Here is a 27,879-nt window from a genome sequence, read left to right as displayed (position 1 = left end):
CTGTACTCCTAGATCTCTTTGACTTTCAATACTCTTGAGGGTTCTACCATTCACTGTATATTCCCTACCTGCATTAGCCCTTCCAAAATGCATTACCTCACATTTGTCCAGGTTAAACTCCATCTGCCATCTCTCCGCCCAAGTCTCCAGACAATCTAAATCCTGCTGTATCCTCAGACAGTCCTCATCGCTATCCGCAATTCCACCAACCTTTGTGTCGTCTGCAAACTTACTAATCAGACCAGTTACATTTTCCTCCAAATCATTTATATATACTACAAAGAGCAAAGGTCCCAGCACTGATCCCTGTGGAACACCACTGGTCACAGCCCTCCAATTAGAAAAGCATCCCTCCATTGCTACCCTCTGCCTTCTATGGCCTAGCCAGTTCTGTATCCACCTTGCCAGTTCACCCCTGATCCCGTGTGACTTCACCTTTTGTACTAGTCTACCATGAGGGACCTTGTCAAAGGCCTTACTGAAGTCCATATAGACAACATCTACTGCCCTACCTGCATCAATCATCTTAGTGACCTCCTCGAAAAACTCTATCAAGTTAGTGAGACACGACCTCCCCTTCACAAAACCGTGCTGCTTCTCACTAATACGTCCATTTGCTTCCAAATGGGAGTAGATCCTGTCTCGAAGAATTCTCTCCAGTAATTTCCCTACCACTGAAGTAAGGCTCACCGGCCTGTAGTTCCCGGGATTATCCCTGCCACCCTTCTTAAACAGAGGAACAACATACGTGGCAGACCCGGCGGAGGGGATGCCAGAAATAATGCGGATACTTGGGGAGTTTGGGGATTTTTCAGGGTATAAATTGAACATGGGGAAAAGTGAGTTGTTTGTGGTGCATCCAGGGGAGCAGAGTAAAGAAATAGAGGAGCTACCGTTGAGGAAGGTAACAAGGGACTTTCGTTACCTGGGGATCCAGATAGCCAAGAATTGGGGCACATTGTATAGGTTAAATTTAACGTGGTTGGTGGAACAAATGGAGGAGGATTTCAAGAGATGGGATATGGTATCCCTGTCACTGGCAGGGAGGGTGCAGGCGGTTAAGATGGTGGTCCTCCCGAGATTCCTCTTTGTGTTTCAGTGCCTCCCGGTGGTGATCACGAAGGCTTTTTTTAAAAGGATTGAAAAGAGCATCATGGGTTTTGTGTGGGCCGGGAAGACCCCGAGAGTGAGGAAGGGATTCTTACAGCGTAGCAGGGATAGGGGGGGGCTGGCACTACCGAGCCTAAGTGAGTATTATTGGGCCGCTAATATTTCAATGGTGAGTAAGTGGATGGGAGAGGAGGAGGGAGCGGCGTGGAAGAGATTAGAGAGGGCGTCCTGTAGGGGGACTAGCCTACAGGCTATGGTGACAGCCCCATTGCCATTCTCATCGAGGAACTACACCACAAGCCCGGTGGTGGTGGCTACACTGAAGATTTGGGGACAGTGGAGACGGCATAGGGGAAAGACTGGAGCCTTGGGGGGGTCCCCGATAAGAAACAACCATAGGTTTGCCCCGGGGGGAATGGATGGGGGATATGGAATGTGGCAAAGAGCAGGAATAACGCAACTGAAAGATCGGTTTGTGGATGGGAAGTTCGCGAGTCTGGAGCGCTGACCGAGAAATATGGGTTGCCCCAAGGGAATGCATTCAGGTATATGCAACTGAGGGCTTTTGCGAGGCAACAGGTGAGGGAATTCCCGCAGCTCCCGACACAAGAGGTGCAGGACAGAGTGATCTCAAAGACATGGGTGGGGGATGGTAAGGTGTCAGATATATATAGGGAAATGAGGGACGAAGGGGAGACTATGGTAGATGAACTAAAAGGGAAATGGGAAGAAGAGCTGGGGGAGGAGATCGAGTAGGGGCTGTGGGCAGATGCCCTAAGCAGGATAAACTCGTCGTCCTCGTGTGCCAGGCTAAGCCTGATTCAGTTTAAGGTATTACACAGGGCGCATATGACTGGAGCACGGCTCAGTAAATTTTTTGGGGTGGAGGATAGGTGTGCGAGGTGCTCGAGAAGCCCAGCGAATCATACCCATATGTTTTGGTCATGCCCGGCACTACAGGGGTTTTGGATGGGGGTGACAAAGGTGCTTTCAAAGGTAGTGGGGGTCCGGGTCGAACCAAGCTGGGGGTTGGCTATATTTGGGGTTGCACAAGAGCCGGGAGTGCAGGAGGCGAGAGAGGCCGATGTTTTGGCCTTTGCGTCCCTAGTAGCCCGGCGCAGGATATTGTTAATGTGGAAAGAAGCCAAGCCCCCGGGGGTGGAGACCTGGATAAATGACATGGCAGGGTTTATAAAGCTAGAGCGTATTAAGTTCGTTCTAAGGGGGTCGGCTCAAGGGTTCACCAGGCGGTGGCAACCGTTCGTCGAATACCTCGCAGAAAGATAGATGGAATGGAAAAAAGGCAGCAGCAGCAGCCCAGGATCGGGGGGGGGGGGGGGGGGGGAGGAGGAACCAGAAGGACTCTCAGGGTTGTTAATATATACTGTATAATATGTATAGGTCGTTGCGACAGATAATTATATATTGGACTGTTAAATTATATTTTTGGAGAGTGTTACTTGTGATAAGGCAGTTGCCAATTAGGGTTAGTGTTCATTTTTGTTATTTATTATTTATTCATTTTTTGTTTATAAAATAGGTCATTGTTATTTGTGTTGTGATAATATTGTGTCAAGGATGCACAATGTACTGTGTTGGTTGACCAAAAATTTTCAATAAAATATTTATAAAAAAAAAAAAGTGGTTTCACAGGTCGGCGCAACATCGAGGGCCGAAGGCCCTGTACTGCGCTGTAATGTTTAATGTTCTATGTTCATCATTGTTTGAAAGCCGACCCACTATGGTGGTGTCATCAGCAAATTTGAAAATCGAGTTGGATTTCTCCTCATCTCTGTCCTAAATGGTCTCCTGGGTAGCCTTAGACTGTGACCTCAGGTTCTGGAAACACCCACCATTGGGACCATCCTTTGTGCTTCTACGCTGTCTCGTCCTGTTCGAATTTTATAGGTTTCTATAAGAAACAGCTCCCGCTTTCTTAGTATTGTAGCCAATGTCCTATGAATTCAAACCTATTTCTCCCATACCATTTTTTGAGCCGTGCATTTAAGTCCATTTCAACTTGCCCATGTCTTGCATAGTAATGCAGAGATGGTTGCTTTTGTGGTCCTGCTTTTTAATTTAGACATTAGCTGCCCTGGTGCTCTTAGACAGGACTAAGAGGCTCTGCTGTGTCAATGGTACACGTGTAGATCAGAACAACCAGTTCCATCTCCTCCCACTCCAATTCCTCTCCATCGAAAAGGAGACGTTCTTAACCTTGGCACTGAGCTAGCAACAGAGCCTTTGGGACTCATGCTCTCGGTTTTAAAGAAATATATCTATGCCCCTACCTATACTGCCCTCCCCTTTTTCCTCCCTCAACCTGAATGGCCACTGTGCTGTGGTCAGTTTGCTCATCCTCCCTGCAGACACATCTCTCGTCCACATGGGCTTCAAGAACCTTGGTGCTTATGGTCAAGTTAAAAACATTTCTTCAGTGCTACCTTCTGGATCCCCATTCCTGCGTCACTCACAGTCACACCAATGTACTTCAGCTAAAGGATGTGATTGCCTATCACAATGTGCAAGCTGCTATCCCCTCAATGTGTTGCAGTGTCCGAAGTGCGGACTCCAGCTCATCAACTCGAAACATCATTCAGTGATTAACTGTAGTTATGTTAAGTAGTTTCATTCATTAAGCTATAAATTTACTACAATACTTATTTCTCCCAAGTTCTAGTTAACTGTTAAGAAAAAAACAACCAATTTTCCCCCTAATGAATGCCTCTAGACCTTTGGTCTCGCTGTTTCTTGCTTCCCTCTTTCAGATTACTTCTCGTCTTGTAAAAGACAGCACTCCTTCCCTCTCTCACCAAAACCTGAGTCAAGTACGCTGTTGTATATCGTCATGCTTACATTCCTCCGATTATTAAAGGGGTCACGAGACTTGATCAGTTCCTTTAATGGCGGCCTTAATTGAGATTGATGTCTTTGGAGGACAAGCCACCGTTCGGAGAGCTGACATTTACTAGGTCCCATTCTTTCACTTGACCCATATGTGTTATCCAAATTCCTACCCCAATGATTTGACTCATCTGGTGGTTCCAGAGAGTGGTGGAAATAGAGCAGATAAGAGGGAAATGGTCTGCATCTGGGCACTGTTCACCTTCCTTTTCCCATTGGCAAGTGCATGCTGTAAATAGGCAAGAAGGGGCCAGCAGTGATCGCGGCAAAAAGAATATTTAAGCAGCAGCGTATGACAGCAAAGTCTTCACTGGGGAAATTCATTCTGCTTTCAAACACCCCGAGTGTGACATCATATTGTAAGTTGGAAAACCTTGAAACGCTGGTTGTCACATAACTGAATCAGTTGAAAATTAGTTTAAAATCTGCATCAAGCTCCACTCTATGTACAATCCATCAATAGATTGTGGAGTGCCACTGCCAGATAGTTTCATTCAACTAATTATTAAAGTAATTATACAACTATTGTTAAATGCACACTACGTTTATTATTTCTTAACAATATGGATGATCTCAATCATCTTTTTAGTTTCCCCATTGCTTACTAACATAAATCAAAAACGCATTACCGGATCTCAGAAACCAATAATGCATTCCCCAGGCAATAGAACTGGTGCTATTTTGTGTGCAAATGGACTAATTTCTCCCATATGACAATGTAACGTCAGGTCATTCAAAGGTGTTTTTCTGGCACTCAGCACATGACTCAAATTTTAGTTACAGCAGCTACTGAAGGACTATTAACTGCCTGTGAGCATTTATGGGTTATTTTCTGGCAGAGTGGGGCATGAAGTGGGGTCTGGCGAGGAAAATGTGTCACAGTTTAACAAGATCTATGCTTCAGCGCTCATTCCAACAGATACTGTGTGCCTGGAGCACTGCTCAGGCGCTTTAGTGTTTTATGGGGAGCTATAGCTGAAACCGTGTTGATGCTTTATTAACTGAAATAGATTTAAAATAAAATCTCACATTATAAACTTCAGATTACTGCTTTTTTAAGTTTGTCATTTTCCCAAGCTCGAGAATTGAAGCGACCCATGTCAAAGTTAGAAATGATATTCATAAATGATGACTATGGGAAACAATCTTATTCTTCTTGACTTATCTGCAGTCTTCAACAGAATCGACCGTGCCATCCTCCTCCCATTCCTGGACTTGGTCGTCAATCTGTGTGTAACTGCCTTTGCCTAGTACAATTCTTATCCATTGGATCATGTCTAGAAAATCACCTGCAATGGCTTCTCTTCCCATTATTGCATTTTTACCTCTGCAATCCACCAAGGATCCATCCCCTGTTTCATTCTACATTTCATCTACATTCTGCCCTCCAGTGACATCATTGGAAAATGTAAAATTCCACAACGAATCTGATAACACTCAGCTCTCTTATCCTTTCTTGATCCCTCTGCTATCTTTAATATGTCACATGTTTGTTTGACATCCAGTATTGGATGAGCAGAATTTTTATTAGGAAGACTAAACGCATGTCTTTATGTCTGCTACAAACTCCATTTCCCTGACCATCAATTCCAACTATTTATATTTAAGCCAGACTATTTGCAACAGTGCTGTGTTGAACTCAGAGATGAGGGGCGTCATTCTCCAACCCCCCGCCGGGTCAGAGAATCGCCGGGGGCTGCCGTGAATCCCGCCCCTGCCGGTTGCCGAAGTCTCCGGTACCGGATATTCGGCGGGGGCGGGAATCGGGCCGCGCCGGTTGGCGGGCCCCCCTGCCCGATTCTCCGGCCCGTATGGGCCGAAGTCCCGCCGATAAATTGCCTGTCCTGCCGGCGTAAATTAAAGTACCTATTTACCGGCGGGACAAGGCGGCGCGGGAGGGCTCCGGGGTCCTGGGGGGGCGGCGGGATGATCTGGCCCCGGGGGGTGCACTCTTTCCCTTCCGCCTCCGCCACGGTCTCCACCATGGCGGAGGCGGAAGAGACTCCCTCCACTGCGCATGCGCGGGAAACTGTCAGCGGCTGCTGACGCTCACGCGCCGCCCCGATATGTCATTTCCGCGCCAGCTGGCGGGGCAACAAAGGCCGTTTCCGCCAGCTGGCGGGGCGGAAATCCCTCCGGCGTCGGCCTAGCCCCTCAATGTTAGGGCTCGGCCCCCAAAGATGCGGAGCATTCCGCACCTTTGGGGCAGTGCGATGCCCGTCTGATTGGCGCCGTTTTGGGCGCCAGTCGGCGGACATCGCGCCGTTTGGGGAGAATTTTGCCCGAGCTTCCAACCACATAACTGCTCTATCTAAAGACAGCCTACTTCCACTCCCAAACACTGGTAAACTTCACCCTGCCTCAGCTTATTTACTGCTGAAATTTTGATCCACACTATTTTAGACCAATGTGTAGAGATTGGATTAAGTAATGAGCTCATAGTAAAGTATTCGTTAGATAAGCAGGATCAAAGCATGATGAATTGCACATTCCATTTGAAGGTGAGAAATTTGGGTCTGACACAAAGGGGGCGATTCTCTGATCGCGGGAGAGAGTGTCCGCGGCGTCGTGAACGCCGTCCCATTTCACGATCGCGGGAAACGGGCGCGGGGACTAGCGATTCTGGCCCCCATAGGGGGCCAGCACGGTGCTGGAGCAGTTCACGCCACTCCAGCCTCACTTCCTGGTGCGCACTGAGGGCGGCGCCAACCCGCGCATGCGGCGGCGCGGCAACCCGCGCATGCGCGGTGGCTTTATGGAACACGCCGGCCCCGACGCAACATGGCGTGGGGTTCTGGGGCCGGACACGCAACAAAGTAGGCCCGCAGGGGGGGGGGGGGGGGGGGGGAATGAGGGCGGCCCGCCGATTGGTGGGCCCCGATCGCAGGCCAGACCCCATCGGAGGACCCCCCCGGGGACGGAGCCCCACTCCCCACCCCCACAGGTTGCCCCCCGACCCTTCGCTCAGAGTTCCCGCCGGCAGCGACCAGGCGGACACTGCTAGTTCCGCGCGGCTGCTCGGCCTATCCGGGCCAGAGAATCGGCGGCCTGGCCTCGTACAGCGGCCCGCGATGTGTCAAACGCGCCGGCGCAAATGGCGCCGATTCTCTGCACTGCGGAGAATCGCGCGCCGGCGCAGGGCGACATGGCACGGTTGCGGCGATTCTCCGGCCCGGTGCAGGGCTGGGAGAATTGCGCCCTATGTCTTAAACTTAAATAAAGATAATTACAATGGAATGAAGACAAAGTTGGCTAAAGTGGAATGGAAAAACAATTGTAAAGGCAAGACAGAATAAAAGCAGCTGCAGACATTTCATGAGAAGCTTCATAACTCTCAACAAATTTATATTCCACTGATAAAGAAATCATCTATGAAAAGGGTGCACCATCATGGCAATAGATAGTTATGGATGTCCGGTGAATATACAGTTCATGGTAATATTTTAGAGGTAATGTTTAGTTTAATTCTGGGAAGATTAAAATTTACCTATAAATAATGGGATAATGCAGCTTGGAGCCTTTTGCACTTAAGGTTTTGGCGGCATACTGACTGCAGGGGTTAACCGAAAGATAAGAGCCACAAAGCAGTAGGTGGGTTTATTTAGCTGGAGAACTGGGGGCATGGTGCCTATATTGCTTATAAAGAAATGCATTCCAGAGAGATGTTTTGGAAGTTAGAACTAAGTTAGTTTATAAACATTTAGTGAAAACTGAAAGGCTACAAGAACATGGAGATGGGCGGAAGTTCTCTGGTTTCAAATTAACTGAAAAATACTGAAGTACTGAAAATTATACTGCTGTTAGCAGGCTCCACACAGTTAGGGTTCAGAGAAGTCCTGGGGAACTGAGAAGGTTGCAGATGGTTGTTGGCTCCATGCTAGAGGCAGTCATGGCTCAGGAGACGACTTGGGGACTTTCTTTTCCAATTAAGTGGCAATTTAGCGTGGCCAATCCACCTGCCCTGCACATCTTTGGGCTGTGCGGGTGAGACCCACGCAGACACGGGGAGAATGTGAAAACTCCACACGGACAGTGACCCAGGGCCGGGATCAAACCCGGGTCCTCAGCGCCGTAGGCAGCAGTGCTAACCACTGTGCCATCGTGCACCTTGGGGGAATATTTATATCTACTTGCAGCTAGGAATTTGGAGAAATCCAGGGACCATGCCAGGCTGGTGAAGCTAGTGGTCTACAAAAGAGAAGTATGCCAGTAATTAAAGGCGTGCGCGATTCCCATGGATCGTATTCTCAGGAGGAAATTGAACTAACAGGAAGTGAACAGTATTTGAAGCAGACCAAGTTGGAGCATCGTTTGAGGGACCTTGAGAGGCCAGATCTTCAAAAGTGAGTTAAAGTCACTCGAGATCGTTTTTGGTTACTGATGCCTTGGGTGGGTTACTGAGAAATCTGTGGGATCTGTGTTGGTTGCATCTACCATGTAATGGGCAGTGCACTTTGTTCATTCACAATTTGCCTGTTAATACATATGTACCTTGTCTTAATTAAGATAGATATTGTAGATCCTTTTGCTGTTCTGACTTTGCATAATAAGATTTATTTTATCTTTTTAAAACCATGGAATTTTGTGACTGTATTCTCCTGGTGAGTAACTTGGATTTCAAACTTTGCTTACTTTAAGCAAAGCATTACTAGTCCCGAGCTGGATTGTAACAGATGGTATGAAATTGATAGTTAAGATGTATAATACTGCAAAGATAAGGGGTAGGCCAGAATATTTAAAAAACTTTAGAAGTCAGCAAAGGACAACTAAAATAAAATAATGAATGATTGCAACAAATATAAAAACAAACAGTAAAAGGTTCTGTAAGTACATAAAAAAGGAAGACAGTAGTAGTAAGCATTGGTCCCTTAGAAGGTAAGACTGGGGAATCAATAATAGGAAATCAAAAAATGGCAGACTTTGAAGAAATATTTTGTATTTGTCGACACAGGAGAGGATACAAAAAAAGAAAAATCAAAATTCCACGAATGGTAGAAAAGAATTTGAAACAATCACGATCACGAGAGAAAAAGTACCAGGAATGAGACTTTTGTGAGGGCCATGAAGAATCCAGCGCGAGTTTTAAGGATACAAAGTAACAACATTTATTTACAATAACATATATAATATATATATATATATATAAAACAGCAACAGCAACTTCCCTTGCTGCACACTCCTTCCTGCTGTTTCCAAACTGGCCAGCTTTATTTACCTGGAGTTTACGAAGAGTTTCTCCGCCCCCCTCATTGGGGAAGCTCATACTCCCACAGGATTGTGGGATTGTCATTAGTCCCCAGCCAATGGTAAGTAGGCAGGTTATAACATCCCTCCCCCCCAAAGTCCAAGGAATCCACTGAAGACCCTGGCGAAGGAGGGCGTCGGACTCGTTTTGCCGCAGGCCGGACACCATTTGCACGCGGCGCTGGATCAGGCGGCGTGTAACGAGACGGAGACCAGCGCTTCCGTGATGAACGGCGCAACGGTTGTACATCCACGGCCCGTGGACCCGAGGATTCCCCCTCTGATGCATCCTGTGTCTCCATCTCGGAGTCAGAGTCTGCTGCCTCCGTCATGTCAGCGTCTCTATCTCCATTTGGTTCTGTAACGACCTGCGCAGGCTTCGAGTGAGGCACCAGTGGAAGATTGTGAGGACTACCTTCCCTTGTCTCTGGTCTCTGCGGCTGTAGAAATGAGCTCCGGGGGCGGGGAATCTTTTATGGGGATAGTCTTCTGGACCAAATGTGTTCTACATGTTTGTGCTGGAGACGACCCTGGGCTTGCACCTGGTAAGATATAGGGCCCGTTTGGCGAAAGATTACACCAGGAACCCACTGGGCACCACCAGCAAAATTCCGAACGAACACTGGGTCACCGGGCGCAAACTGCCGAATCGGACGATACCGAGAAAATCCCTGTCCCTGCCGTTATTGTGTGCGGCGTACCTTTGCGCCAATGTCCGGGAAAACCATACTAAGGCGGGTGCGAAGTCTCCGGCCCATTAGGAGTTCTGCGGGAGCTACCCCAGTCACCGCATGGGGGATGGTCCTATACGTAAACAAAACGAGAGCCAGTCTCATGTCCATTGATCCGGAAGACTGCTTCTTTAGGCCTCTTTTCGTTGTCTGCACTGCGTGCTCTGCCAACCCATTTGAAGCCGGGTGGTAAGGGGCAGTGCGGATATGGCGGATGCCGTTCACATTCGTGAACCTCGCAAACTCCTCACTCGTGAATGGAGTGCCGTTATCCGTGACCAGCACCTCGGGGAGGCCATGCGTACTAGACGACAAACGCATCTTTTCAATTGTTGCGCAGGACGGTGTCCCCTGCATCTGATGCACCTCTAGCCATTTAGACTGGGCGTCAATTAATAGAAGGAACATGGATCCTTGAAAAGGGCCTGCGAAACCTGCATGCAAGCGCGCCCAAGGCCGCCCTGGCCATTCCCAGTGATGTAGGGGCGTGGCCGGCGGAAGCTTCTGATGCTCCTGGCAAATGGAGCAGTTTTGGGCCACCTTCTCAATGTCGGTGTCGAGGCCTGGCCACCAGACATAACTCCGGGCCAACATTTTCATTTTGGTCACACCTGGATGCCCATTGTGCAAGTCTGTTAGTATCAGCTCCTGGCCTTTTTCCGGGACAATCACACGTGTCCCCCACAAGAGGATGCCGTCTTCCACGCTGAATTCTGACAGCTTGGATGAAAATGCCCGCAACTCGCCTGGGAGCTGTCTACGCTGCCCACCGTACAGGACTATGTGCCGAACCTTTGACAGGACTGGCTCCGTCTGGGTCCACTCACGGATCTGTGATGCCGTGACAGGCAAGGTGTCCATAAAATTTAGGATTGCAACCACCTCACCGGTCGTGGGGGTCGACATGGGACCGGTCGATAAAGGCAATCGGCTCAGTGCGTCGGCATTTGCTATCTGCGTACCTGGTTTGTGCTCCAAAGAATACTCGTATGCAGCAAGCAACAAAACCCAGCGCTGGATCCGTGCGGAAGCAATGGGCGGTATTGGCTCATCCTCTCTGAAAAGTCCCAGCAGAGGCTTATTATGATCAGTCACGATAGTGAAATGGCGGCCATACACGTACTGGTGGAAGCGTTTCATTGCAAAAACCACTGATCTGCGCGTACTTTTTCTCCGCTGCAGTCAATGTGCGGGAGGCGAAAGCTATTGGTCGCTCGGCCCAGTTCCCCATCTTGTGGGACAGGACGGCCCCAATACCATACGGGGATGCATCACATGTGACGAGCAAAGGCTTTCCAGGATCATAGTGGGTTAGTAACCCAGACGACGACAATTGTTGCTTTACCCGCCGGAAAGCGGTTTCTTGCGGCTGACCCCAAACCCAGGTGTGATTTTTCTTTAGCAGCAGGTGCAAGGGGGCCAGCGTAGTTGCCAGATTGGGGAGGAACTTCCCGTAATAGTTTATGAGACCGAGAAAAGAACGAAGATGCGAAGTGTCAGTCGGGGCGGGGGCCTGTTGAATTGCACGCACCTTCTCTGCGACGGGGTGCAAACCTTCGCGGTCCACCCGATAACCTAGGTAGACTACTTCCTTTGCCTGAAATACGCACTTTGTGCGACGTAAACGGACTCCAGCCTCCGAAAAGCGTCTAAGGACAGCCTCCAGATTTTCCAAATGTTCCTGCTCCGACGTCCCTGTAATCAAAACGTCATCTAGATGGACAGCAACACGTGGTAAACCTCTCAAAATGCCCTCCATAACACGTTGAAAAATTGCACGGGCAGAGGATACTCCAAAGGGCAACCGTGTATATTCATACAGGCCCCGGTGCGTATTAATCGTTACATATGGTCGGGAGGCAGGGTCCAGCTCCAACTGCAGGTAGGCGTGACTCATCTAATTTTGTGAACGAGAGTCCACCTGCAAGCTTCGCGTAGAGATCCTCTATGCGAGGCATTGGATATCGGTCGAGTTGGGAAGCCGTATTCACTGTAAGTTTATAGTCGCCACACAAGCGAACTGTGGCATCTGGCTTCATTACAGGTACAATTGGTGCTGCCCAGTCAGCAAAACGGACGGGCCAGATAATACCCAAACTCTCCAAATGAGTGAGCTCCCCTTTTACCTTCTCGAGCAAGGCGTAAGGCACCGGGCGCGCCTGGAAATAGCGCGGCGTGGCTCCTGGTTCGACTTGCATATGGGCTACGGCTCCTTATATTTTCCCCAAACCAGGCTGGAATACATCTGGGTGTCGTCCTAGCAACTCAGTCAACCCTTCAGAAACTGTTTGGAGGATGTGCTGCCATTGCAACCGCAAATGGCGCAACCAGTCCCGACCCAACAGGCTGGGCCCATGGCCGCGCACCACGATAAGTGGGAAACGCCCCTCCTGGCGTCCATAAACAACAGGGGTCATTGTAGTTCCTGCAATGTCCAGTGGTTCCCCCGTGTAGGTGGCCACAACAGGGGTCATTGTAGTTCCTGCAATGTCCAGTGGTTCCCCCGTGTAGGTGGCCAACCTGGCCTGTGAGTCGGTTAATGTAAGGGTCTGTATACCCTGCTTGATGCGGTCGAATGTCCTCTGGGCGATCACGGAGACCGCTGTGCCAGTATCCAACTCCATCTCAAGCGGGTGGCCATTGACCCGTACTGTCACCTTAATGGGGGCCACACGGGGAGCTGCCACACAATGCAGCTGCAGGCAGTCGTCCTCCGTCTCCACGTCCTCAGGAGTAGTCGCCGCAGGTTCATCCACATGGAAGGTACGGCCCCTGGGCTGGTCCCAGTTACGGCCCCTGGGCTGGTCCCAGTTTCGGTCGGAACAATGACGCCTCTCGCGCCCCCAGGACCGCCGTCCGCGACGGGGTTGGCGCCTACAAGTCTGACACGGACATGGCTCCTCATCCATTGGTTCTGGAGAAGGCTCCCTTCGGGGAGGAATGTCTGACGGTCACTGGCGTCGGTCCGGACTTTGCCTCGCCCAAGGTACCGCAGGAGTGCGGGGGGGACGTTTTAGGACGGAAGGGGTTGCGCCCCAAGGCATGCACTTCCATTCCCTGTAGCTCCTGCACTCCTCGTTCTGCGCTCTCTCGGGACAATACTATTTGAATGGCCTGTGGAAAAGTCAATGTTGGCTCAGCTAACAACTTTCTCTGGGTGGCCGCATTGTTAATACCGCAAACCAAACGGTCGCGTAACATTTCTGACAAGGTCTCACCATAGTCACAGTACTCCGCAATCCTGCGTAGCCTGGATAGAAAATCGGCAAGGGATTCTCCAGGGGTCTTCTCAGCGGTATTAAACCGGTAACGCTGGAATATCGTGGACGGGGTTGGGTTAAAATGTTGCCTCACTATATTCACAAGTTCATCAAACGTTTTGGTGTCCGGCGCAGCTGGGTACGTAAGGCTCCTAATCACCCCAAACGTATGTGGGCCGCAGGCGGTGAGCAATATGACCACCTGGTGCTCATTTTCGGTGATATTGTTTGCCCGGAAATAGTAACGCATCCGTTGTGTGTACTGGTTCCAGCTTTCCAGCGCAGCATCAAAAACATCCAAACGTCCGTTCAGAAGCATGGTATAATAGAAAACAACTTCCAACCTGCATCCAACAAAAGTCCAGGGAGGTGGCTTCAGCAGTGTAGACAGCTATTCACTTTAACCTTCGTCGCCAGTTTTGTGAGGGCCACAAAGAATCCAGCACGGGTTTTAAGGATACAAAGTAATAACATTTATTTACAATAACATATATAGAAATAACAGCAGCAACTTCCCTTGCTGCACACTCCTTCCTGCTGTTTCCAAACTGGCCAGCTTTATTTATACTTGGAGTTTACTAATGGTTTCTCCGCCCCCCTCATTGGGGAAGCTCATACTCCCACAGGATTGTGGGATTGTCATTAGTCCCCAGCCAATGGTAAGTAGGCAGGTTATAACAGAGACAAAAGGCTGACAGGTTCCCTACACCTGATGACCTGCATCCTATAGTCTTAAAAGAAATGGTTGCAGAAGTAGTGGATGTAGTGGTTATAATCCTCATAAATTCCCTAGATTCTGGAAAAATACTGGCAGATTGGAGAATTGCAAATGCAACAGTACAATTCAAGAGAAAGAAAGCAGGAAACTGTAAGAAAGTCGCATTTGACATTGGAAAAATACTAGAATCTATTATTAAGGAGGCAAGCAAAAAATTTAGAAAATCAGAATAAAATCAATCAGACACAAGGATGGTCAAGTGAGAAGAAAAGTGTCAGATGGGATTTAACCCTGAAAAGTGTGAGGTGATATACTTTGGAAGGAGTAATTTAACAAGGAAGTATTCAATGAATGGCCTGATACTGGGAAGTTCCAAGGAACAAATGGACCTTGGAGTGGTTATCCATAGATCTCTGAAGGCAGAAGGGCAGATTAATAGGGTAGTGCAAAAGTCATGTTGAACACTTGCCTTTATCAATCGAGGCGTAGATTACAAAAGCAAGGAGGTCATGTTGGAGTTGTGTAGACCTTTGGTGAGGCCACAGATGGAGTACTGTGTGCAATTCTGGTCACCACATTAGAGGAAGGATGTGATTGCACTGGAGGGGGTGCAGAGGAGATTCACCAGGATGTTGCCTAGGATGGAACATTTAAGTTATGAGACAGGTTGGATAGACTAGAGTGGCGAAGACTGGGTGGCGACCTGATCGAGGTGTACAAGATTATGAGGGCCATGGACAGGGTGGATAGGGAGCAGCTGTGTCCCTTAGTTGAAGGCTCAGTTACAAGGGCACACAAGTTCAAGGTGAGAGGCAGGAGGTTTGGGGGGGATTTGAGGAAATTTTCTTTATCCAGATTCTAGTGACGGTCTGGAACGCACTGCCTGGGAGGGTGGCAGAGGTGGGTTTCCTCACATAGTTTATAAAGTACCTGGATGAGCACTTGGCACGTCATAACATTCGAGACTATGGGCTTAAGTAGGCAGGTCAGGTGTCTTTCATTCGCCGGTGCAGACTCGATGGGCTGAAGGGCCTCTTCTGCACTGTATTATTCTGTGACTCTGTGAGAGTCAACATGAGTTGTAAAAGACAAATTATGCGTGACAAATTTATTAGAGGATGTAACATATAAAGGGGGAATCAGAAATGAAAACCACCTTTATTTATGGACGGTTAGTCAGTGGAGAAATCAGGACTGTTTAAATTAATACCCCTCCTGTCGATCACATTTGTTACAACTGTACAGGCTATTGGTGAGGCTGCATCTGGAGAACGGTGTACAGTTTTGGTCTTCTTACTAAAAGAGGAATACATAAGCAGTTTAGAGAAGGTTCACTTGGTTTATTCTGCAATGAATGTGTTGTCTAGAGAAGGTTGAGAAAGTTGGATTTTAGAAGAATGAAAGATTATCTTATTGGAACATCTAAGATTCTGAGGAGGCTCAACAAATGATGAAAGAATATTTCTCCTCATGGGGGGATCTAGAATTAGGAGGTAAAATAAGGGGTCTCGCAATTGAAATGGAGACAAAGAGAAATTTCTCTCAAGAGGGTCATTAGTCTTTGAAATGTTCATGAATATATTCAAGGCTGCGTTGGAAAGATTTTTGTTTGTCAAGGGAGTCAAGGATTATGGGTACAGGCAGGAAAATTCAGTTCTGGCTATGATCATATCAACCATGAGTTTATCAAATGGTGAAGCAAGCTCAATGGGGCAAATGGTCTACGATTCTTATTACCTCCAGAATTTACTATTCCAATGATCTCTTCATTATCCTCCCATCTTCTCCCCTACATAAACATCTGTTGCCTTGATCTTAACTTGCACAATGCCTTGTTCATCCATCATTCCTGTGATTTCAGACCTATACTGCCACCTGGTCTGACACTGCCTCAATTTTAATCAACTCATTCTTGCTTCCCAATTCTTTCAGAGCCGCTTCCCACTTCATCTCTGTAATCTTCGCTCAGCCTTACAAGGTTTTGAGCTTTCTGTGCTCCTTCAATTCCAGCATGATGTGCATCTTCAATGGTAATTGCTCCATGATTGGCAGCCATGCTTTCAGTTGCCTTGGCACTATCCTCTGAAATTCCCTCTCTAAACCTCTCATCTAATTTAAGTTGTGCCTTAGAATCTACCTCTTTGATCAAGCTTTCAGTCACAGAAGTGTTATGACATAGATGGAGGTCAGCCAGGTTGTCTAAATAAGCATTATGACAGTGCCTTTTCTCTGTGCCCCTGAAGATTGTTTCTATTCAAATAATCATCTAATGCCCTCTTGAGTGCCTCAATTGAACCTGCCTCCACCACACTTCCAGGCAGTGCCATCCAGACCTGAACCACTGTATGGAAAAGTTTGTTCTCATATCACATTTGCTTCTTTTACAAATCACTTTAAATCTATGCTTTTTCGTTCTTGATCCTTTTACGGCAGGAACAGCTTTTCCCTATTTACTCTGCCCAGCACCCTCATGATTTTGAACACCTCTATCAAATCATCTCTTAGCCTTCTCCTCTCCAAGGAGAACAATCCCAACCTCTCCAATCTATCCACATAACCTAAGTTTCTTATCCCTGGAGCCATTCTTATAAACCTCTTCTGCACTCTTGCCAATGTGTTCACATCCTTTCTATAGTGTGGCCCAGAATTGTGCATAATACTCCAGCTGAGGTCTAACTAGTGTCTTGTATAAGTTCAGCATGGCCACCCTGCTCTTGTACTCTACACTCCTATTAATAAGTCTGGAATACTTTATGCTTTATTAACTTTTCTCTCTGCCTGTTCTACTACCTTCAATGATCTATGCACATATACATCAGGTTCCTCTGCTCCTGGGCCCCCTTAAGAATTGTACCCCTTATTTTGTATTGCCTGTCCATGTTCTTGCTACCAAAATACATCACCTCACACATCTCTGCACTGACTCCATCTGCCAGCTATCTGCCCACTCCACCAACTTGTCTATGTCCTTTTGAATTTCTGTACTGTGCTCCCAATACCGGCCCCTGAGGAACCCTATTACAAATCTCCGAATCTGAAAAATATCCATTGACCATTACTCACTGTTTCCTAGTACTCAGCCAATTTTGCATCCATGTTGCTACTGTGTCCACTATTCCACGAGCTATAATGTTTCTAACAAGTCTGTTGTGTGGTACTGTATCAAATGCCTTTTGAAAGTCTATGTCCATCACATCAACAGCATTACCCTCATTGACTATTTGTGCGACCTCTTCAAAAACTCCAGAAAGTTAGTTGAACACAATTTCCTCTTTGGAAATCCATGCTGGCTCTTCCCAATCAATCCACATTTTTCCATGTAACTACTAATTCTATCCTGAATAATGGTCTCCAGAAACTTCCCCACAATTGAAGTTAAACTGACTGGTATGTAATTGCTGGGCTCAACCGTACAACTTATTTTGACCGAAGGTATAATGTCCGTCTTGATACCTCCCTTTTGTGGCTCAGTGTCAAATTTTTTAAGTGAAGTTCTTAAGTGCCTTTGGATGTTTGCAATGTATTTCATTCATGCAAGTTATTGTTTCTTTTATTTCTTTGATGAACCTTCCCAAACATCACGAAGCTGAAAACAAAGTATAGACAACACTGATCCTAGATAGCTGCCAGGATGTGCAGATGTCCGTGAAGATTTTCCATCTAATGTTGCTTTTTTCCTGATAGATGGGAAGGGGTGCCTAACTTGTGCGAAGTACTCCACACGAATATGCTCTTTACTTTTGTGGGGAGTAAAGGTACAAATCATTGTCCCAACAATGAGCAGCGCAGCACAATGATCCCTTCAGTCAACTGAACGGCATGATGTGAATTCTTGTAATTTAGTTAGCTTAGTAATTTAATAATTTTTAAAAGTACTTACCAACACAACCTTGTCTGTCAGGTGTTGCTTGGTATCCAATATTACAAGCACATTGGTATCGTCCAATCATGTTGACACAGCGACCATTTTTACAAAGATTGTCACTCAACTCGCATTCATTAATATCTATGAAAGTAATTGAAATATTTAAACAGGGAATAAGTTTAAAATAATTTTAGAACTACAATGATAATTTAGATCCATTAATGATATATTCATTTTTGGAAATTAAAGGGGTGACTAAGTTTAATTATTTACTCCAATAAAAAGAAAACAAATTGTCAAGAGCAAAATGGTAACCATATCGGTGCACTCAATTTCTACTTCCATTAATTGAAACTAATTTCAGACTCCTGAGTTAATTGTAAATACAAGCACTCACTCTAGTGTTTAAGGTACCGGACCAGTCCCCAAGTTATATTCGGAAACCAGACAAAACCTCAAGAATTTTTCTTAATTTGTAAAACTGTGAGGAACGGACACTTCGCTCCATGAGTGATTCCCCTGATAAATAGGGCACTTTTATATAAAAACAAAATCTTAACACAGGAGTAACCACATTAACATCACATAAAATAGCTTTTCAATTAACAGTTAAACAACTGTTAGAATAAAAGGAAACACTTTAACTACTAACTTATACCTTCTCTATCTCCAATTAAGCAAAGCTCATTACAGGTCAAATGCCACTGGTAAATAAAGTTAGCAATACTCTTGTGTAGAGATTTGCTGGAAAGACTGCTGAGAGAGTGAGAATGAGAGAGAGAGAGAGAGACCCTTTCAGGGATGGCCTGCAAATTCTTCTGTCTCTGTCAGACTCCTGCTCAACCTGACAGCATTTGGCAAAACTGTTCAACTTAAAAACTCCTAGCAAACCACAAAACTATATCAAACTGCAACACTTCAGACATATCCAGTCCCTCCCATTAATTTAATCATCCTTAGGGGCAACATGTTGGTGCAGTGGTTAGAACTTCTGCCTCACGGCACCGAGGTCCCAGGTTCAATCCCGGCCCTCGGTCACTGTCTGTCTGGAGTTTACATATTCTCCCCGTGTTTGTGTGGGTTTTACTCCCACAACCCAAAGATGTGCAGGGTAGGTCGATTGGCCATGTTAAATTGCCCCTTAATTGGAAAAAATGAATTTGGTATTCTAAATTTAAAAAAAAATTAAATCATCCATATCCCACTCAGATCTCATGACCTGCTTACCTAAGTCTAAACACATGTGTCAAATTATCTACTCTCCGGGGTATCTCCAGCAATCATAACAAGTTCCATTAAGCATCTTTTTGCAAACAAGTACATGGTTGGAATGAATCATTATCTCACTTTTATGACATCTTAATTGCATCTTTTGCATACACCGCCTACCTGTATGTTAAACCAGGATTTAAGAAAAATATTACTACAACAGATATATAAACCTTAACCCAAGCTTTTTAAAAATAAATTTAGAGTACCCACTTTTTTTTCCAATTAAGGGGCAATTTCAGTATGACCAATCCACCTAACCTGCACATCTTTGGGTTGTGGGGGTGAAACACACGCAGACACGGGGAGAATGTGCGAACTCCACACAGACAATGACCTGAGGCCGGGATTGAACCCAGGTCTTCAGCGCCGTAGGCAGCTGTGCTAACTACTGCGCCACCGTGCTGCCCTATTAACCCAGGCTTTTAATAACATAAGAGCAACAGATACATTGAAAACAATCGATATAAAAATGTTGTACATTCATCACATTAAAAATACCGAACTCTCTATATGGAATTCGCACAGACATGTGCAGATGCGCACACGTATGCAAGCGCATGCACACACATTCTCTTGTTCAGATTTGTGCCGAAAACTTAATCTTCCATTCTATCTCCAAATATGCAAAAATGGGCTGCCTTAATGACTGGAAATTATCCTTCAAAAGTACACCTTGGACTACAGCTCTCTTCCTTATCTACTTATTGCCGTTTACCTGTACATGACGTTCCATCTACAGACACTTCATGGCCAAGAGGACAGGCACACCGAAAGCTTCCATCTGTATTCTCACAGGTACCACCACGACACAGAAGAGGATTTTGTTCACATTCGTTAATATCTGAAATGATAGAAGAATTTTTGAGGTTTACAACATACAAGGTTTGAGTAAAAGACACTACTTCAAACACTGTAATTCACAAACTGAATGGCTAGCACAAATAACTTCTCAAACATCCCTGTATGTTCATACATTTGAAGCATTCTGTTGAAGATGTGTCCAGCTTTAATCTCCAGTGTGTGTTTCTTGAAAAGAACTGCTTTATTTGTGTCACCATAAGACATAGGAGCAGAATTAGGCCACTTGGCCCATCGAGTCTGCTCCACCATTCAATCATGGCTGATATTTTTCTTATTCCCATTCTCCTGCCTTTTCCCCATAACCCCTGATCGCCTTATTAACCAATAATCTATCTATCTCTGTCTTTTTTTAAATAAATATATTTTATTAAAGTTTTTCGATCAAACAAAAATTTCCCATTTTACAACTTTGTAATAATATATACATTGATCGTTTTTAAAAAATAAATAATATGCTATAAATAATAAATAACTAACGGCAACTGCCAACAACAAAATAAGAAACAACAGAAATAGTAACTAAAATAGTAACTTCGTAACATCTAATATAAATAACTAATATAAAACCCCTGAGGACCCAAATGAGCCCTCTCCCCACCCCCCCACCCTCCCCCCTGGGTTGCTGCTGCTACCTTTTCTATTTTCCCTTATCGCTCTGCGAGATAGTCGAGGAACGGTTGCCACCGCCTGGTGAACCCTTGAGCCGAACCTCTTAGTGCGTACTTTATCCGCTCCAATTTTATGAACCCTGCCATGTCATTGATCCAGGCCTCCACACCCGGGGGCTTAGCTTCTTTCCACATAAGTAGAATCCTTCGCCGGGCTACTAGGGACGCAAAGGCCAAAACATTGGCCTCTCTCGCCTCCTGCACTCCCGGCTCATCTGCAACCCCAAATATAGCCTGGTTCGACCCGGACCCCCACCACCTTTGAAATCACTTTTGCCACACCCACCCAGAACCCATGCAATACCGGACATGACCAAAACATGTGGGTGTGGTTCACCGGGCTTCCCGCGCATCTCCCGCACCTATCCTCCACTCCACAAAATCTGCTCAGCCTTGCTCCAGTCATATGCGCCCTGTGTAGAACCTTGAATTGTATCAGGCTGAGCCTGGCACACGAGGAAGAAGAGTTTACCCTACTTAGGGCATCTGCCCACAGCCCCTCCTCAATCTCTTCCCCCAGCTCCTCCTCCCATTTTCCCTTCAGCTCCTCTACCATCGTCTCCCCCTCGTCTCTCATTTCCCTATATATATCTGACACCCTACCATCACCCACCCATGCCCCCGAAATCACTCTGTCCTGGATCTCTTGCGCCGGGAGCTGCGGAAATTCCCTCACCTGTTGCCTCACAAATGCCCTCACTTGCATATAGCGAAATGCATTCCCAGGTGGCAACCCATATTTTTCTGTCAGTGCTCCCAGACTCGCGAACGTCCCGTCTAAGAACAAGTCCTTCAATTTCGCAATTCCTACTCGCTGCCAAGATTTAAATCCCCCATCTATCCTTCCCGGGACGAACCTATGGTTGTTCCTTATCGGGCACCACACTGAGGCACCCGTCACTCCCTTATGTCGGCTCCACTGCCCCCAAATTTTCAGAGTTGCCGCCACCACCACTGGGTTTGTGGTGTATTTTTTCGGGGAGAACGGTAACGGCCAGTGCTTTCAGACTAGTTCCCCTACAGGACGCCATCTCCAATCTTTTCCACGCCGCTCCTTCCCCTTCCCTCATCCTCTTACATATCATTGACACGTTGGCGGCCCAATAATAATCACTTAGACTCGGCAGTGCCAGTCCCCCTCTGTCCCTACAGCGCTGCAGGAACCCCCTCTTTACTCTTGGGGTCTTTCCAGCCCACACAAAGCTCATAATACTCTTGTCCACCTTCTTAAAAAAGGCCTTTGTAATCAGTACAGGGAGGCACTGGAAGACAAAAAGAAACCTCAGAAGGACCACCATTTTAACCGCCTGCACCCTGCCCACCAATGACAGGGGCGCCATGTCCCACCTCCTAAAGTCCTCTTCCATCTGCTCTACCAGTCGTGCCAAGTTAAGCTTATGCAAGGTTCCCCAGTTCCTGGCCACCTGGATCCCTAAATACCGGAAATCCCTTGTTACCCTCCTCAACGGTAAATCGTCTATTCCCCTGCCCTGTTCCCCAGGGTGCATCACAAACAGTTCACTCTTCCCCATATTCAATTTATATCCTGAAAATTCTCCAAACTCCGAGTGTCTGCATTATCTCAGGCATCCCCTCCACTGGGTCCGCGACATACAACAACAAATCATCCACGTATAATGACACCCGATGCTCTTCTCCTCCTCTAAGTACCCCCCTCCACTTCCTAGAGCCCCTCGGCGCTATGGCCAGTGGCTCAATTGCCAACGCAAACAGTAACGGGGACAGGGGACATCCCTGTCTTGTACCCCTATATAGTCGGAAGTGGTCAGATTGTTGCCTATTTGTAATCACACTTGCCACCGGGGCCCTGTACAGGAGCTGAACCCATCTAATGAACCCCTCTCCAAATCTCCTCAGTACTTCCCACAGGTAGTCCCACTCCACTCTATCAAATGCTTTCTCTGCATCCATCGCCACCACTATCTCCACCTCCCCCTCTGGTGGGGGCATCATCATCACCCCCAGCAGCCTCCGTATATTAGCATTCAATTGCCTCCCTTTAACAAACCCCGTTTGATCATCATGCACCACCCCAGGGACACAGTCCTCTATCCTCGTCGCCATCACCTTGGCCAAAAGCTTGGCATCTACGTTCAAGAGGGAAATAGGCCGGTATGACCCGCACTGCAGCGGGTCCTTGTCTCTTTTCAGGATCAGCGATATCGTCGCCTCCGACATCGTCGGGGGTAGTGTCCCCCTTTCCCTAGCCTCATTAAAGGTTCTCGTCAGAAGTGGGGCCAGCAGGTCCACGTATTTCCTATAGAACTCCACCGGGAACCCATCCGGTCCCGGGGCCTTCCCTGCCTGCATGTTCCCAATTCCTTTTACCACCTCCTCCACCTCAATCTGTGCTCCCAGTCCTGTCATCTCCTGTTCCTCAACCTTCGGGGACTCCAGCTGGTCTAGGAAACGCATCATTCCCTCTTTCCCCTTCCGGGGGTTGAGCCTTATATAGCCTCTCGTAAAATACCTTAAACACCCCGTTCACCCTCTCTGCTCCCCGTTCCATCTTTCCCTCCTCGTCTCTAACCCCTCTGATCTCTCTCGCCGCCCCCCTCTTCCTAAGTTGTTGGGCCAGCAGCCGGCTCGCCTTCTCTCCATATTCATACTGCACTCCCTGTGCCTTCCTCCATTGTGCCTCCGCCTTACCCGTGGTCAAAAAGTCAAAGTCCGTGTGCAATCTCAGTCTTTCCCTGTATAACACTTCATCTGGAGCCTCCGCATATTGCCTATCCACCCTCAAAATCTCCCTCAACAATCTCTCCCTTTCATTACCCTCTTGTTTCCCCTTATGGGCCCTTATGGAGATCAGCTCCCCTCTAACCACCGCCTTCAGCGCCTCCCAGACCACTCCCACCTGGATCTCTCCATCATCATTAATCTCTAGGTACCTTTCAATACATCCCCTCACCCTTACACATACCCCCTCGTCTGCCAACAGTCCCATATCTAATCTCCAGAGTGGGCGCTGTTCCTTTTCCTCTCGTACTTCCAGATCTACCCAATGTGGGGCATGATCTGAAATGGCTATCGCCGAATACTCCGTTCCTGCCACCTTCAGGATCAGCGCCCTTCCCAGGACAAAGAAGTCTATCCGGGAGTACACTTTGTGGACATGGGAGAAGAAGGAAAACTCTTTACTCCTTGGCCTAGTAAATCTCCAGGGATCCACTCCTCCCATCTGCTCCATAAAGCCCTTAAGCACCTTGGCCGCTGCAGGCCTCCTCCTGGTCCTAGATCTGGACCGGTCCAGCCCTGGGTCCAGCACCGTGTTGAAGTCCCCCCCATTACCAACTTTCCCATCTCCAGGTCCGGGATGCGCCCCAACATACGCTTCATAAAGTTCACGTCATCCCAGTTCAGGGCATATACATTCACCAGCACCACCGCCTCACCTTGCAATCTGCCACTCACCATCACGTATCTACCCCCACTGTCCGCCACTATGGTCTTCGCCTCAAACAATACCCGTTTCCCCACCAGTATTGCCACCCCTCTATTTTTCGCATCCAAGCCCGAGTGGAATACCTGTCCCACCCATCCTTTCCTTAATCTGACCTGATCCGCCAGTTTCAGGTGCGTCTCCTGAAGCATGACCACGTCTGCCTTTAGCTTCTTTAGGTGCGCAAGTACCCTTGCCCTCTTAATCGGCCCATTCAACCCTCTCACGTTCCACGTGATCAACCGGGTTGGGGGCTCTTTACCCCCCCCCCTCGTCGACTAGCCATCCCCTTTTTTAGACCAGCTCCTCACCCGGTTCCCACGCACCCGCTTATCCCCCCGACGGCGCCCTCCCATCCCTCCCATCCCATCCCGTAACAGCTCCCCCTTCCCCTTAGCAGCAGCAACCCAGTTAACCCCCCCCCCCCCGCTAGATCCCTCTCTAGCTTAGTTGCTTCCCCCATATTGCTTCCAGAAGTCAGCAAACTCTGGCTGACCTCGGCTTCCCCCGTTTATCCTTAGCCTCCCATTATGTGAGGCCACCTCCTTCCTGCGCCCCCTTTTCCCGCCACAATTTCCATAGCGCGGGAACAAAGCCCGCGCTTCCCTCTCGGCCCCGCCACTGATGGTGCAGCTCCCTCTCTCCTTCCCCCTCCCCTTCCCCACCGGCGCCCACATTTCTTCGTGTCCCCCCCCCTTCGAGGGGAAAGAAAATTTTCCCCCATCTGATTCACAGTCCCTTGCCACCACCTCGCTACTTCATTTCAAACACTCTTTCTCAAATCTCGTCCAACTTCTCCTCTTCAATAAATGTCCACGCCTCTTCTACCGTCTCGAAGTAGTGGTGTTTACCCTGGTATGTAACCCACAGTCTTGCCGGCTGCAACATTCCGAACTTAACTTTCCTCTTGTGGAGCACTGCCTTGGCCCGATTGAAACTCGCCCTCCTTCTCGCCACCTCTGCACTCCAATCCTGATACACACGGATCACCGCGTTCTCCCACCTGCTGCTCCGTGTCTTTTTCGCCCTTCTCAGGACCATCTCCCTGTCCTTGTAGCGGTGGAACTTCACCACTATTGCTCCAGGTATTTCTCCTGCCTTTGGTCTTCTCACGAGGACTCGATACGCTCCTTCCACTTCCAGGGGGCCCGTCGGGGCCCCAGCTCCCATTAAGGTATGAAGCATCGTGCTCACATACGCCCCAACGTCCGCTCCCTCTGCCCCTTCGGGAAGACCCAAGATTATTAAGTTCTTCCTCCTCGAACTATTTTCCAGGGCTTCCAGTCTCTCCATACACCTCTTATGTAGTGCCTCGTGGGTCTCCGTCTTCACCACCAAGCCCTGTATCTCGTCCTCATTCTCGGCAGCTTTTGCCTTCACTCCACGGAGCTCCATATCTTGGGTCTTCTGCGTCTCCTTTAACCCCTCAATCGCCTGCAGCATCGGCGCCAGCACCTCTTTCTTGAGCTCCTCCACACATCGCTGGAGGAACTCCTGCTGTTCCAGGCCCCATACCAACTGGCCTCCCTCCACCGCCATCTTGCTTCTCACTTCCCTTCTTTGCCGCTGCTCCAGAGGATCCTCTGCAATCTGGCCACTATTATCTCTTCTGTCCATTCACATCCGGGGGGACTCCCTTCTATGTCACCTCACAGTGGGTTTAGCCTTCGAAAATTGCCGTTGGGGCTCCCGATAAGAGCCCAAAAGTCCGTTAAAACGGGAGGTGCCGAAACGTGCGACTTAGCTGGTCATCGCCGCACCCGGAAGTCCCTATCTATCTCTGTCTTAAAGACACTCAGTGATTTGGCCTCCACAGCCTTCTGCGGCAAAGAATTCCACAGAGTCACCACCCGCTGGCTGAAGAAATTCCTCCTCATCTCGGTTTTAAAGGATCGGCCCTTTAGTCTGAGATTGTGCCCTCTGGTTCTAGTTTTTCCTACGAGTGGAAACATCCTCTCCACGTCCCTCATCCTTCTGGACTCCAACGAGTACAGACCCAGAGTCCTTAACCGTTCCTCATATGACAAGCTCTTCATTCCAGGGATCATTCTTGTGAACCTCCCCTGGACCCTCTCCAAGGCCTTACATTCTTCCTTAGGTACGGGGCCCAAAATTGCTCACGATATTCCAAATGGGATCTGACTCGAGCCTTATACTCCCTCAGCAGTACATCCCTGCTCTTGTATTCTAGCCCTCATGACATGAATGCTAACATTGCATTTACCTCCCTAACTTCCAACTGAATCGGCATGTTAACCTTAAGATAATCCTGAACTAGGACTCCTTAGTCCCTTTGTGCTTTTGAGTTCCTAAGCCTTTTCTCATATAGAAAATAGACTGCTTCTATACTTCCTACCGAAGTGCATAACTTCACACTTTTCCACATTGTATGCTATCTGCCACTTCTTTTCCCACTCTCCTAGGCTGTCCAAGTCCTTCTGCAGCCCCCCTGCTTCTTCAATACTACCTGTCCCTCTACATATCTTTGTATCATCTGCAAATGTAGCAACAGTGCCTTAAGTTCCTTCTTCCAAATCGTTAACATATATTGTGAAAAGTTGTGGTCCCAGCACCAACCCCGGAGGTACATCACTAGTCACTGGCTGCCAACCTGAAAAAGACCCCTTTATCCCCACTCTTTGACTTCTGCCAGTCAGCCAATCCACTAACCATGTCAGGATTTTACTCTTAACACCATGGGCTCTTAACTTATTTAACAGTCTCCTATGCAGCACCTTGCCAAAGGCGTTCTGGAAATCTAAATAAATCATGTCTGCTGGTTATCCTTTGTCAAATTTCCTTGTTACCTCCTCAAAGAACTCTAACAGATTTATCAGACGTGACCTCCCCTTGACGAAGCCGTGCTGACTCAATCCTATTTTATCATGCACTTTCAAGTACTCATCTTTAATAATGAACTCAAAAATCTTGCCAATGACCAGAGTCAGGCTAACCGGCCTATAATTTCCCGTCTTCTGCCTCTCTCCCTTCTTAAACAGCAGTGTTACTTTAGCTACTTTCCAGTCCTCTGGGACCCTCCCTGCCTACAGTGATTCGCGAAAAATCACCACCAATCACCTCAGCTATCTCTTCTAGAACCCTGGGATGTAGTCCATCCAGTCCAGGTGATTTTTCCACCTTCAGACCTTTCAGTTTCCCCAGAACCTTCTCCTTAGTGATGGCCACTACACTCACCTGTGCCCCCTGATTCTCCTGGAGTTCTGGCATCCCACTGTGAGAAATGAACATTCTGTGTTGTTTTTTTGTTGTTTTTACATGTATATACTCTGGTTCACAATTAAGATGTCAACAATGAAGCATGATGGGAAAATTAACATGTCAAGTTCTGAGTAAGCTATAGTGAGCGAATTATTATAACGATGTACCAAGATGACCTTCGGGGAAGAACGGGATGTACAATAACAGAACTTGCCAAGCAAGGGGGAGATAGCAGGTGCAAGCAGGGGGCCTCATTCTTATCTTTAACTGCTGGTCCAAGGATGTACCAGGAGCGGATAGAAATCACTATGCAAGGGGGAGACCAAATAAGGGATCACTAATAAGGGAACTGCCCTGTCTATAGTGTGTGGGATGTGTTTCTCACAGATTGTTTCCCACGGATTGTATTTTCATGGATTGTATATAACAAAGTGATGCTGTGTGAATTCTTTGTGTCTGCTATTGCTTACTGGAGGCACCCGCTCTTGCAAGATCGATAATAAATACTTCTTCAGAATTTGACTAAGTGTAAATTATTAACAGGTGAGCAGTGTTTCTCACACC

At 47.6% G+C, this 27,879-nt stretch overlaps 1 protein-coding gene across 1 annotated transcript in view; it reads right to left on the bottom strand.

The window, feature by feature from the left end:
• LOC140404453 (fibrillin-1-like) overlaps nucleotides 1–27,879 on the bottom strand; it is a 716,712-nt gene that overhangs the window by 256,941 nt on the left and 431,892 nt on the right. Inside the window, exons 27-28 of the mRNA XM_072493009.1 lie at nucleotides 19,820–19,945; nucleotides 17,848–17,973 (exon numbers count right to left, since the gene is read on the bottom strand). Of these exons, the coding sequence (XP_072349110.1) occupies nucleotides 17,848–17,973; nucleotides 19,820–19,945 (252 nt within the window). The remainder of the gene's footprint in view (nucleotides 1–17,847; nucleotides 17,974–19,819; nucleotides 19,946–27,879) is intronic.

This window comes from Scyliorhinus torazame, chromosome 30 (assembly GCF_047496885.1).
Source record: "Scyliorhinus torazame isolate Kashiwa2021f chromosome 30, sScyTor2.1, whole genome shotgun sequence".
Classification (NCBI taxonomy): Eukaryota; Metazoa; Chordata; class Chondrichthyes; order Carcharhiniformes; family Scyliorhinidae; genus Scyliorhinus; species Scyliorhinus torazame.
Note: the sequence above shows the minus strand (reverse complement) of the source record. Positions and strands in the feature narration are given on the sequence as shown.